A 15,000-nucleotide genomic window follows, 5' to 3' on the forward strand; every position below is an offset into this window, starting at 1 on the left:
TGCCAATCACATAAAACTGAAACATTAATAGAATGAAATTACATAATTTGGAAATAATCTATAGTTAGTGCTACCTACTTTTCTACAATATGTAGATAATCAAGTTTAAAAAAAAATATTATGGGGAGATTGAGGGAGAGATATCAGCCACCAATAAGGTGTGCCGATTGTAAGAAAAATGAATATCAATGATGGAAACAACAACATTATGCCTTCCAAGGCAAAGCAAAAGGGACAGACTGGCGAAGCCTTTCTTAAAATATGATTTGTTTATACTATATATATATATATATATATATATATATATATATATATATATATATATATATATTATTTATATATATATATATATATTATATCAATGACATCATATACAGCCGTTTCTAGCCCATTGCAGAACAAAGGCCTCAGACGTGTTCTTATTCATGTGTGGGGTTTTCATCACCACTATGGCCATTGCGGATTGGTGATGGTGGGAGACTATAGTGTGATCGCTAACTGCAAACCAACCTAGTATGGGTGACCCGAACTAATACAGGTTTGCTGATCAAGGCAACACGCAAACTCTTTAAGGTATTCTCACTCAGAAGGGGATAAATATATATTTATATATATATATATATATATATATATATATATATATATATATATATAGATAGATAGATAGATAGATATACATGTCTGTGTATACAGACACCCATGTATATACATATTTTTATATATGAATGAGTGCTATATATATATAAATGTAGATATGTTGTCAATGAAATTTTTCACACTATTTTTAACCTGCAATTTTACATTGCCTATACATAAACATTTCTATTATTAGATTGGCTTCTCGGAAGCTAATATTTTCTGTCGAATGTTTAAATTATCATACCCTTTAAGTTCGTGAACTTTTTATTACTAAATCGTTAGCCTCCCTCGTTTTTTTTGTGTGGTATCAATTTTTCCGCCAACGATATATGACGTAAGTAGTTGAGGGTGTGTGTCATTAGTCACGTACGCTGTGTGTTTGTGCGTGTGTGTGTTACAGTGTGTGCATGCAAGCGCTGGATCGTTAGAATTCATTATCCATCAATCTAGTTTCTATGAAGTTTCATAGCGTGTTTTTTACTCCTCATTAAAAGGTGATTGAAATTTTTTCAACTGCAGTTGACTGCGACAGGGAACTGAATTCCACTAGACCCCAGAGAGAGAGAGAGAGAGAGAGAGAGAGAGAGAGAGAGAGAGAGAGAGAGAGAGAGAGAGAGAGGGAGAGAGAGTTTTTAAATAAAGAAACATTACTGACGTTGTAATGTGATTTTTAAGACAGACAGAGACGGCAGAGCTTTTTTTGAAATATGGGAATCAATACACACGAGGCAGACTTTTTTTTTTTTTTTTATAAAGAATCATAATACACGCTGGCAGACAGACAGGGAGACCTGTTTTGTTTTAATAAATTATCATAATATACGTGGGGAGAGAGAGAGAGAGAGAGAGAGAGAGAGAGAGAGAGAGAGAGAGAGAGAGAGAGAGAGAGAGAGAGTTTTAAATAAAGAAACGATACTGACGTAATGTGATTTTTAAGACCGACAGAGAGACAGCAGAGTTTTTTTTTTTTTTTAAATACGGGAATCAATACACACGCGGCAGACAGTTTTTTTTTTTTTTTTTTTTTTTTATATATATAAAGAATCATAATACACGCTGGCAGACAGACAGGGAGACCTGTTTTGTTTTAATAAATGATCATAATATACGTGGGCAGAGAGAGAGGGAGAGAGAGAGAGAGAGAGAGAGAGATTTTTTTTAAATAATCACAATATACACGAGGGTTAGATACACAGACAGACAGATAGAGCTTTTTTTTTTAATATAAATAAAGTCACAATATATACGAGGGTAGACAGACAGACAGACATAGAGCTGTTTTATTTATAAAGAATGATGATAGGAAAACGGAAGTAAGAAATCATGAACACTCTCGAGAGCAAAAAAAAAAAAAGTGAAGATTTGCAAAAAAAAGTGAAAAATGCAAAAAAAAAAAAAAAAAGTGATGATAGCACAAAAACAAAGTGAAGAATGCAAAATAAAAGTGAGGAATGCAAAAACAAAGTGACGAATGCAAAATAAAATTTGAAGAATACAAAAACAAAGTGACGAATGCAAAAATAAAAAGAGAAGAATGCAAAATAAGTGAGGAGGAAAAAAAGTGAAGAATGCCTGGAAACACGACCTGGGAGATACAAACTGACCGAGAGGGAAAGAGAGAAGAAGATATTTGGTCCCTAAGAACGAGTGGTACGGAGCTTTCTAATTCAAGTGTTCAGTTTGCGCCTTATACAGCCCAAGTCCAGTTTTCTAATTTCTCTCTCTCTCTCTCTCTCTCTCTCTCTCTCTCTCTCTCTCTCTCTCTCTCTCTCTCTCTCTCTCTCTCTCTCGTCAGAGGATTTTGGTCATTGCTGGCAGACACTGCTTGCTTACACCTCTTGCAGGCACTGCTTGCTGACTCTGCTTGCAGACACCTCTTGCAGACACTGCTTGCAGACTCTGATTGCTGACACTGCTTGCTGACACCTCTTGCAGGCACTGCTTGCTGACTCTGCTTGCAGACACCTCTTGCTGACACTGCTTGCTGACACTGCTTGCTCTGCTTGCTGACACTGCTTGCTGACACCTCTTGCAGACACTGCTTGCTGACATTTCTTGCAGACACTGCTTGCAGACTCTGCTTGCTTACACCTCTTGCAGGCACTGCTTGCTGACACTGCTTGCAGACACTGCATGCTGACACCTCTTGCAGACACTGCTTGCTTACACCTCTTGCAGGCACTGCTTGCTGACAACTCTTGCAGACACTGCTTGCTGACACTGCTTGGAGACTCTGCTTGCTGACACTGCTTGCAGACACATTGCTTGCAGACTCTGCTTGCTGATACCTCTTGCAGACACTGCTTGCTGACACCTCTTGCAGACACTGCTTGCTGACACCTCTGGCAGGCACTACTTGCAGACACTGCTTGCTGACACCTCTTGTAGACATTGCTTGCTGACGCACTGCTTGCAGACACACTGCTTGCTGACACTGCATGCTGACACCTCTTGCAGACACTGCTTGCTGACACCTTTTGCAGACACTGCTTGCTGACACTGCTTGCAGACTCTGCTTGCTTACACCTCTTGCAGGCACTGCTTGCTGACACCTCTGGCAGGCACTACTTGCAGACACTGCTTGCTGACACCTCTTGTAGACATTGCTTGCTGACGCACTGCTTGCAGACTCTGCTTGCTTACACCTCTTGCAGGCATTGCTTGCAGACACCTCTTGCAGACACTGCTTGCTGACACTGCATGCTGACACCTCTTGCAGACACTGCTTGCTTACACCTCTTGCTGACACTGCTTGCAGACTCTTCTTGCTTACACTTCTTGCAGACACTACTTGCAGACACTGCTTGCTGACAATGCTTGGAGACTGCTTGCTTACACCTCTTGCAGGCACTGCTTGCAGACACTGCTTGCTGACACCTCTTGCAGACACACTACTTGCAGACACACTACTTGCAGGCACTGCTTGCTGACACTGCTTGGAGACTCTGCTTGCTGACACTGCTTGCAGACACTGCTTGCTGACACTGCTTGCAGACTCTGCTTGCTGACACCTCTTGCAGGCACTGCTTGCTGACACTGCTTGCAGACACTGCTTGCTGACACCTCTTGCTGACACTGCTTGCAGACACTGCTTGCTGACAATGCTTGGAGACTCTGCTTGCTGTCACCTCTTGCAGACACTGCTTGCAGACACTGCTTGCTGACACCTCTTGCTGACACTGCTTGCAGACACTGCTTGCTGACACTGCTTGCAGACTCTGCTTGCTGTCACCTCTTGCAGACACTGCTTGCTGACACCTCTTGCAAACACTTCTTGCTGACACCTCTTGCAGACACTGCTTGCTGACACTTCTTGCAGACACTACTTGCAGACACTGCTTGCTGACACTGCTTGCAGACTCTGCTTGCTGATACCTCTTGCAAACACTGCTTGCAGACACTGCTTGCTGTCACCTCTTGCAGACACTGCTTGCAGACACACTGCTTGCAGAAACACTCCTTGCAGACACACTGTTGCAGACACACTGCTTACAGACACCTCTTGCAGACACTGCTTGCAGACACAGCTTGCTGACACTTCTTGCAGACACTGCTTGCTGACACTGCTTGCAGACACACTGCCGTACCGCGTCTCTGAGTCGTAGATAGCGAGAGAGGTACATCGTACCATGCACTATTTTCCCATGACATTTCAAATGATAAATTTCTCGTGTGCTTTCAACCGGAAAGGTGTTGTTTCTTCGGCTACAGACTCTTCTATCTATCTATCTATAAATATATATATTATATATATATAATATATATATATATATATATATATATATATATATATATATATATATATATATATATATATATATGTATATATATATATGTTATATTTACTATTATTATTATTATTATTATTATTATTATTACTTGCTGAGCTACAACCCTATTTGGAAAAGCAAGATGCTATTAGTCCAAGGGCACCAATAGGAAAAGTAGCCCAGTGAGGAAAGGAAACAAGGAAAATTAAAATATTGTAAGAACGGCAACATCTAAATAAATATTTCCTTTATAAACTATAAAAACTTTAACAAAACAAGAGAAAGAGAAACTAGATAGAATAGTGTGCCCGAGTGTACCCGAGTGTGTGTGTGTGTATGTATGTGTATGTGTGAAAGGCCTTCATTGGTTAGTTTATTTTTTGTCTTTTTCTCGACAACGGTATTTGTAACTAAGCTGGAAATTACAACAACTCTTTCTTTTCAACGTAAATATAATGTGAAAACTTTCTATTTATCATAGGTTTTGAGGTCTATTTTTTTTTTCAATTTACATATTTGTAACCAAGTTATAAATTGTAACATATTCAGCGGAAATATTATTTGAAGGCTTGCTATTTATCATAGGTTTTAATAAATAATTTTTTTTTTTATCAATTAAACTTTATATGTATATATATATATATATATATATATATATATATATATATATATATATATATATAAAATATATATTTTTATATATTTAGTTCAACTAAAGGTAGATTCATTTTGTGTTGACTATTATACTCATTTATTTCAACACAAAATGATGACGCAATTAAAAATGAACTTGCCTTTAGTCGAACCATATATATATATATATATATATATATATATATATATATATATATATATATATATATATATATATATATATATTTACATATATACATACATATACACATAAAATATTTCATCCCCAGATTTATTCAGATTTATCCCACCCCTTTAATAATAAGATTTCATTATTTAATATTTTTAATGATTTAATTTTCAGTGTTCGAAGAAGGATTCATCTTTTATAATTGAAAAATTATGAGATTTTATTTTCTCCTGAAATTTACATAAATTAAATTATGAATGATTTTAATTTCTCGAGAAATTTTAATAAATGAAATCATGAAATTGGAATTTTTCGAGAAATGTAGTAAATGAAATTATGAAAGATTTTAATTTCTCGATAAATTTTCGGAAATAAAATCAAGAAAGATTTCAATTTCCTGAGAAATTTTCCTAAATAAAATTATGAAAAATTGCAATTTCTCGAGAAATTCTCCTAAATGAAATTATAAAAGGTTTTAATTTCTTGAGAAATTTTCGAGACGAAATGAAATACATATTGTGAAAAGGTTTCTCTTATGAAAAAAAAAGACAAAATATCTATTTATTCCTGTTTATGAAAAGGTTTCTCTTATGAAAAAAAGACAATATAGCTGTTTATTCCTGTTTATGAATATCCTAAGGAAATGGAAAGCAACTTTTTCTGGAGATGGTTGTTTCTCAAATCACCCAGGTCATCTTTAAACTTTCTCCAAGAAGTGTAGAGAGACTGGATTTGGATTTATTATGATGGGGATGGATTTTGCCTGATGGATGAAACACACGATACTCTCATTAAGCTATAGGTAATTACGGTATGAAGAGCGAGTGTCTGGATATATATATATATATATATATATATATATATATATATATATATATATATATATATGTTATATATATAATATATAATATATATATAATATATATATTTTATATGTATATATATATATATATATATATATATATATATATATATATATATATACATATATATATATATATATATATATATATATATATATATATATATATATATATACATATATATATATATATATATATATATATATATATATATATATATATATTTATATATATATAAATACACAATCCGTAATACATTGGCAATATGGTGTAAGTTTTTTGCCATTTGCGTGACCTGCTTAATATTATTGATCACTAAAATTGTCGTGTGCAGGTTCCTAGATTATCAGCCTTACTTTATTCAGGGCTGTAGTGCACTTAACTTAAACGTGTCTCCATATTAACAGATAAGCTAATTTCTCGAATACGTTTGCCCTGTATTAAATCTGGATATTCAAGATATAATGAGGGATCTTTTCAGAATATTTATTCTAAAATTTTTGGGACGCATTCTTTTTTTTTTTTTTTTTTTTTTTTTTTTTTTTTTTTTTTTTTTTTTTTTTTTTTTTTTTTTTTTTGAATAAAAACTTTGGGGATACAGTTAAATGCCAAAATGAACAACTATATATCGTAGCGTTTTGATGGATGGGTTTTTATTAATTTGACAATGAGTTATTTTCAGTTTCCTTCAAGTAATTCGCTTGTCGATTATCTCAACGCTTGGGACGTGAAATTACCTTTCTTACATAAATGTTGTGATAAGGGCAAAGAATTGTCAGAGCTTCAAGATGTTGATATCAAAAATCAAGCTGCATTTCTATGTGTTGTAGAAGCTATTCCATCTTGATTCATTTCTTGAATGTGTTTGGACATAAATTTTTTTGATGTATATTATCCTGAATATATTTATGGACCCTTATAGACTGAATATTGTTTGTGAAGCTGTGGAGAAATTGAATATTTAGGTGAAAGAAAAATATTTCAACATTTTTCACCATTTTATTGTGATTTTAATCTAACTAATCAATAATTTTTTTGTCTAATTTTTTCAAATACTGTAGATGGAATGGATGAAATGAAATAAAAACCCCTCCCCTACCTTCTGAACTGTAGACAAATGGGTTATTATATGGCCTCCATACCAATGTTTCTTCAAACAGCACTAGACAAAATGAATTACAGATGATGTGTCTGTATCTTCCGGGGCTATCCACCCATTCCCCCCCACCCCCACCCCGGTCCCGATCTTCCAATTTGGGAGCAGATGGACTTGACAAAATCAGAAGACAAACGTCGTCTTTCTTTGAGTTCCATCCCCTTTCGTATCCCTTTCCGTTCCCTTTTGAAAAAGAGGAAAGGGACAAATTGTATGAAAGGAAAAGTCTTCAGAAAGCTCATTTATTTATCTATTTCCTCTATTTTGTGAAAATAGATGGCGATACAGAATCTGACAGAATTCATTTATTTTTTTCCTCTGGTTATTTTGTGAAAATAGATGACTAAGGAATCCGATTAAATTCATTTGTTTATCTATTTCCTCTGTCTATTTTGTGAAATTAGAGGACGATACGGAATCTGACAGAATTCATTTATTTTTTTCCTCTGGTTATTTTGTGAAATTAGATGACATTACGGAATCTGATAGAATTCATTTATTTATTTCCTCTGTCTATTTTGTGAAATTAGATGGCGATAAGGAATCCTATAGAATTCATTTATTTGTCTATTTCCTCTGTCTATTCTGTGAAAATAGATGGCGATAAGGAATCTGGCAGAATTCATTTATTTGTCTATTTCCTCTGTCTATTTTGTGAAAATAGATGGCGATAAGGAATCTGGCAGAATTCATTTATTTGTCTATTTCCTCTGTCTATTTTGTGAAATTAGACGGCGATAAGGAATCTAACAGAATTCATTTATTTGTCTATTTCCTCTGTCTATTTTGTGAAATTAGATGGCGATAAGGAATCTGACAGAATTCATTTATTTATCTATTTCCTGTGTCTATTTTGTGAAATTAGATGATATGGAATCCGATAGAATTCTCTTATTTATCTATTTCCTCTGTCTATTTTGTGAAATTAGATGGCGATAAGGAATCTGACAGAATTCACTTTTTTATCTATTTCCTCTGTCTATTTTGTGAAAATAGATGACGATACAGAATTCACTTATTTGTCTATTTCCTCTGTCTACCTTGTGAAAACAGATGACGATACGGAATCCGATAGAATTCTTATTTGAAACATATCTGTTCCATTTATATTCTGGAATTGACAGCATAGACGTATATACTAGAAATCTTTCCGTCTTTGCCTTATTTCTCTCATCCATTGTATATTTGATACCTAGACGTGGCAAGACTGAGATTGGACCGTTTTAGGTTTTAAAATCTCTTCTTAGAGTCTTATTGTTTTAGAAAATATCTGCCTTGATGTTGTTACTGTTTTTTAAATATTTTATTGATTGTTAATTATTTCTCATATCGTTTATTTATTTCCTTATTTCCTTTCCTCACCGGGGGTATTTTTCCTTGTTGGAGCCCTTGAGGTCATAGCATCTTGCTTTTCCAACTAGGGTTGTAGCTTAGCTTATAATAATAATAATAATAATAAGCATCTTAGATACTAATGATAATTTTACTACTACTACTACTACTACTACTACTAATAATAATAATAATAAATGCTTTCCCAACCTTTTTTACTTCTGGCAAGGTAATACTAGATTATAATATATGGTAAATCGTAAAACCACTTTCATATTATCGTATTTCAGACCAAGGTGAACAATATTTTCCCCATAAAGAAAATCCATTTCACAATAATAAAGTTTACGCCTGTCCCAACGAACTACATTCACCCCTTAAATAGCAAGATTTCCATGTATTAATACCTCCTGTTGTTCCTTATCTTTCATTCGTTGTTCCTTTCGCAATATTTTCCTTCTTTTTCTTTTTCTTCTTCTTCTTCTCCAGTCTTCTTTTTTTCTTCTTCTTCTTCTCCTTCTCCTCCTCCTCCTCCTCCTTCTTCTTCTTCTTCTTCTTCTTCTCTTCCTCCTCCTCCTTCTTCTTCTTCTTCTTCTTCTCTTCCTCCTCCTCCTTCTTCTTCTTCTTCTTCTACTCCTCCTTCTTCTTCTTCTGCTCCCCCTCCTCTCTTCCTCCTCTTTCTTCTTCTTCTCCTCCCCCCTCCTCCTTCTTCTTCTTCTTCTTCTTCTTCTTCTTCTTCTTCTTCTTATTCCCCTCCTCTTCCTCCTCCTTCTTCTCCTTCTTCTTCTTTTTCTTTTTCTTCTTCTTTTCTCCTCCTCCTCCTCCCCCTCCTCCTCCTCCTTCTTCTTCTTCTTTTTTATTTTTTTTCTTTCTTCATTTCTTTTTTTTTCTCCTTTTCTTCTTTTTTTTCTTGTTTTCTACTTTCTTCATTTCTCCCCCTCCTCCTCCTTCTTTTTCTTCTTCTTCTTCTCCCCCTCTCCTCCTCTTCCTCCTTCTCCTTCTTCTCGTGGAGGGCTAGAGTCCCCCTGGCGCCGCTGAGCGACACCGTTATAAATCGTCCGGGGCCTCGTACTAAACCATCGGAAATGACTGCGATTTGTTTCTGGTGCTAATAAATTTCCCTTTTAAAACTTCTTTTTCTCTCTTGTTGGACTTCTGATACATTGCTGCTCATTTGCCCAACGTATAGGGGCTATTTTCCTATAGTCTAGGGGATTTGTCTGTTTTAGATGAAAGAAATTGAATGTCTAACTCGGTAGTAAACGTGTAATGACAGTTTTTACACAAAGGTATTTTGTATATTTGTTGCGTGGTGCACAGGAGTGATTATTTATTCGTTTGAGAATTCAAAGAAGCTTTTGCATCCCTTTAAGAATGATAGCTTAAACTTTGAAGGTAACTTTACTTCAACTAGTATACGCAACCCGTCAAAAATGACTTAAATATTTAGATAGATATGCATACACACAGATATTCAAACTTTTCCACCCCCTCCCTCTTTCCTAATTACAGCCCACTGTGACTGGTTCGGCAATTTGTGGGAGTGTGTGGTTTCCGAGTGTACCTCTCGTGGTACTCCCCTCTCACCTGGGTATGACTACTCATCTCCCTCAACCCGAGGTATGGGGAGAGAGCGAGTAGTCATACATCTGGCAAACAACCCACTGGTTTGGAAATTTATGGGAGATTGTGCTTTCCGAGCGTACCTCTTGGGGTACCCCCTCTCACCAGGGTATTACTACTCCCCCTCCAGACTGAGGTATGGGGAGACACCGAGTAGTTATACGTCTGGCAATGCCGTTCAGCGTGAAAGGAAAGAAATATATTTACATGAAGAAATATATTTACATATATGTCACTTGGTCTTTATTATTTTCTCACTGGTGAACTATCGCTTCCTTACTCAAGAGGTATGATGAGAGACCGAGTAGTTGTACGTCTGGTAAAGCTGTCCAGCGTGGCCGGAAAGAAATATAGCCAGACACTTGTATATTATATAGGGGACGATGATGTACTTTTGTTTCTCCCTGGTAAGCAGAGTCTTTTTATAGTTTATATATGACATAACTGTTTTTGACGTTGCTGATAGTTTATATTATAGGACATATCTGTTTTGACGTTGTTACTGTTTTTAGAATGATTTATTGTTGATTTGTTCTCATCATTTATTTATTTCCTTATTTCCTTTCCTCACTGGGATTTTTTCCCTATTGGAGCCCTTGGGCTTATAGCATCTTGCTTTTCCAACTAGGATGGTAGCTTGGCTAATAATAATAATAATGATAATAATAATAATAATAATAATAATAATAATAATGGTGATGTATCAGTTCTTTGCTCAAGACTGGAAATTTCTCTGAAGAACATTTTTGTCTTCGGAGCCATGAATCATCCAACTTAGAGGTGGAAATAGAACAAGATGGGAAAGGGAGAAGATTGCGGTCATTAACCGTACTGTCAAACTGTATGTTAAGAAGAGAGAACATTTTTGATTCCAGAAAATAAAAAGATGAAAAGATGTTCTTACAAAGCGAACACTGAACTGTAATGTTGGCCGGGATTGACGTTTGATTGATGTTTGTAACAGACTTTTGAAAGGTGATAATGTTTCTAGAAATCTGTGATTTTATGGAGGTATTTTTTGATGTTATTGATAAGAATAAGTTGCAATGTTAGGTGAAGCTCTATTTCAGACTTTTGAAAGGTGATAATTTTCTTGAAATTTGTGATTTTATGGATTTTTTTTTAATGTAGTTATTGATAAGAATATGTTGCAATGTTAAATGAAGCTCTATTTCAGACTTTTGAAAGATGATAATTTTTTTAAAAGCTATAATTTTATGTTTTTTTTTTTTAATGTTGTTATTGATAAGAATATGTTACAATGTTAGATGAAGCTCTATTTCAGACTTTTGAAAGATGATAGTTTCTTGAAATCTGTAATTTAATTTGGTTATTTATTTTATTCAATGGAGTTATTTCAGACTTTAGAAAGATGATATCTCCTGAAATCATGTAAGTTTAACGAATTATTTATTTCAATATATGTAGTTATTGATAAGAATATTTTCCAATGTTAGGTAAAGCTCTATTTCAGACTTTTGAAATATGATATTGTATCTTGAAGTATAAATTTTAATGAATTATTTATTTCAATCAATGTAGTTATTGATAAGAATATTTTCCAATGTTTGGTGAAGTTCTATTTCAAAATTTTCTAATGTGATATAAAACTCGCTTAACATTTTAATTTTATACATCTGTTGCTTGCTTTAAATGATTATTTAGTTAAACATAGCAAACTGATATGAGAATTAATATTAAATTAGACATTTCGTAATATCGGATATTAAACAGAAAATATTTTTTTATATAAATGTGTAAATTAATAATAATGAATACATTTTTATTAGTCAATTTAATTATTAATCATATAACATTTGTTTTCTCTATTTCTAATTTTTCAAATTTTGATTATTTATACATTTTGGTTTACCATTCTCTCTCTCTCTCTCTCTCTCTCTCTCTCTCTCTCTCTCTCTCTCTCTCTCTCTCTCTCTCTCTCTCTCTCTCTAGTTTCTTTTTGCATTATCTCTACCAATTGTTGACTCATATTACCATCTATTAAGTCATAATTTACCCTCATAAATTCCACCTTAGGCCTACAATCAACACAATATTTTAGGCCCATAGGCCTATGAAGTAGGACAACAGTCTTTGTTTTTCTAATACAAGCTACCACCATTTATATTTTGCCTCCCCTATTTGTCTCTTTACCTGGCAAGACCTTCCTTATTTTCTTGCTCTTTTCTTCAAAACTTTTTGCTACTTGATACTGCCCCTCTTCCCTTTCTCTCTTCTTTCTTTTCCAAATTCACTTTTTCTCTCCCTTGTCTCATTTCTCTTCCTCCTCCTCCTCCTCACTCTCTTCTTCCTCCTATTTATCTTCCTCCTCCTCCTCTTTCTCTTCTTTCTGCTCTTTCTCCTCCTTCTCGTCCTCTTTCTCTTCGACCTCCTCTTTTTCTTCCATCTCGTTCTCTTCCTCCTCCCCCTTCTCTTCGTTTTCCTCTTCTTCTTTTTATTTCTCTTCCATCTTTTCTGTCTCTTCCTCCTCCTATTACTTTCACCTCCTCTTTCTCTTCCTCTTTTTGTTACACCGCTTTCTCCTCCTCTTTTTCCTTCTCCTCTTTCTTTCCCCCCTCTCGTTTCCACCTTTCTCTTCCACCTCCTCTTTCTCTTCTACCTCCTCTTTCTCGTCAACCCCCTCTTTCTCTTCCACCTCCTCTTTCTCTTCCACCTCCTCTTTCTCGTCATCCTCCCTTTTCTCTTCATCCTCCCCTTTCTCTTCCTCCTCTTTCTCATCCTCTTCCTCCTCCTCCTCCTCCTCCTCTCCCTTCCTCCTCTTTCTCATCCTCTTCCTCCTCCTCCTCCTCCTCCTCCTCTCCCTTCCTCCTCTTTCTCATCCTCCTCTCTCTTCCTCCTCCTCCTCATCCTCCTCTTCCTCCTCCTCCTCTCTTCCTCCTCTTTCTCTTCCTCATCTTCGTATATCACCGTAACCACAACATCCTCCTCCTCCTCCTCCTCCCCCCCCCCTTAATTTTGGCGAGTTTTAACATCCGTAGAAGTGGCAGAGGACATTAAGCAAAGATTTATAGAAGTTTGCCGTAGTCTTGCGTAGTAATACCTTTGGCGTGTTGGGAATGGCTTTAGTTTTATGCCATTTCCAAGGGAAAGTTTTCTGCGGTTTCTGGGAGACTTGTTTTTTCCTCAATCGATTCATCTAAGTATGTAGGTTCTTTTTTATTTCTAAGTGGAATTACCTTTGTATTTATTATATTTCTTTTTCATGTTGGAAAGGAATTGTTGGAGTTTTTCTTTATTTTTTATTCTTTTTTAATAAAATTTTTAACATATATAAGGCTATGTTGATTCATAATCACGCCATTTATTATGAATCACTGAAGAGATATTCTTGATTTGTCATCAATATCTTTTATTATCATATGTCAGCACACACGCATATATATATATATATATATATATTTATATATATACAAATGTATATATATATATATATATATATAATCAGACTTAAGTAATCTCTCTCTCTCTCTCTCTCTCTCTCTCTCTCTCAGTTGATATGGAAGATTCATTTACCCTGGCTATGACTATGTCACTCTAAATGTACATGCATATGCGTATATATGTTTCCATACATAGGCTACATACTAGCACAATTTATAAAAAAAAAATATATATATATATATATGTATATATATGTGTATCTATATATATATATATATATATATATATTGTGCGCGCAATTAATATTTTTCAAAATATATCTGAAGTGTTCATTATTACCAAATAATTATCTAGAAATACTTTTGGTGTTTTGGTTTTGATTCCTAAACATTGCTGGAAATGACGTATCTTTGCCATTAATGATAATTTTCTGGAGAGTGAGCGTTACTGTCTCGCTCTGGCTCCCCTAATTATTGTGGTCCTCTTGTTCTTCATCGTCGATAGAGAGCTGGAAAATAGAGAACTGGAAATTAGAGGACTGGAAACACATGGAAATAAATAGCGATTTTAACACATGTCCTTATTACGGTTTGTGATTCTCGTGTCGTAATAATTATCATGATTTTAATTTAGAGGTTTAAAGGTCACTCATGAATGGCAGAGGCAAAGGGCAGTAGCCATGGCCCAGAGACTAACCATTTATCTTTATGATCAGCGTAGAGACTTAAAGGTCGCTCATGAATGGCAGAGGCAAGGGGCAGTAACAATGCCTCAGAGGGTTACCATTTATATATATGATCAGCACCCAGGCCTCTCTCCATCTAGCAAGGACCAGGGAGGGCCAGGAAATGGGTTTTGATGACTCAGCAGGTAGAACTATAGGAGGTTCAACTAAACCCACCAAACCTTAGCTCACCAAGATGGGGAAGTAGCAGACACTACTAGAAACTATTGAGTGTGTCTTGAATTCCCGTCTAACAGATCGCCAGGCAGTTACGTTTCCAGTAGACTACCACAACCATATAATATTATATAATGTATGGCCATATATAGTAATTTATTAATTATAGTCATATATGGTTATCTTTAATTACAATTTTCTGAGCCAATTTATTCACCATATTGGGAATGTATTTGGTTTAAGTCTTGCGCCGTTAATTACACAATTTGCGGTTTCCTAAGATGAAGTTATGTACGTTACCTTTGAAGTGAATTGTAATCCAAACTGATCTTTCTGAAGATTCTTGTGGTACACTAAGTGAATTATGCCAGTAATAAACTGTGTTAATGTTTTCATCAAGTTTCTTCAACCGTCTGATCTTGATATTTCTTCATGACTCGATTAGAAATTGAAACTTACCACAGATGCGTCTTGACTTATCTTAAGAGAAT

At 34.9% G+C, this 15,000-nt stretch overlaps 1 protein-coding gene across 1 annotated transcript in view; it reads right to left on the minus strand.

Moving 5' to 3' along the window:
- Positions 1-4,270, minus strand: part of LOC137644670 (uncharacterized) — a 14,394-nt gene extending 10,124 nt beyond the window's left edge. Inside the window, exons 1-2 of the mRNA XM_068377622.1 lie at positions 3,970-4,270; positions 2,473-3,714 (exon numbers count right to left, since the gene is read on the minus strand). Of these exons, the coding sequence (XP_068233723.1) occupies positions 2,473-3,714; positions 3,970-4,270 (1,543 nt within the window). The remainder of the gene's footprint in view (positions 1-2,472; positions 3,715-3,969) is intronic.
- Between the last annotated feature and the right edge of the window lie 10,730 nt (positions 4,271-15,000).

This window comes from Palaemon carinicauda, chromosome 7, assembly GCF_036898095.1.
Source record: "Palaemon carinicauda isolate YSFRI2023 chromosome 7, ASM3689809v2, whole genome shotgun sequence".
NCBI lineage: Eukaryota > Metazoa > Arthropoda > Malacostraca > Decapoda > Palaemonidae > Palaemon > Palaemon carinicauda.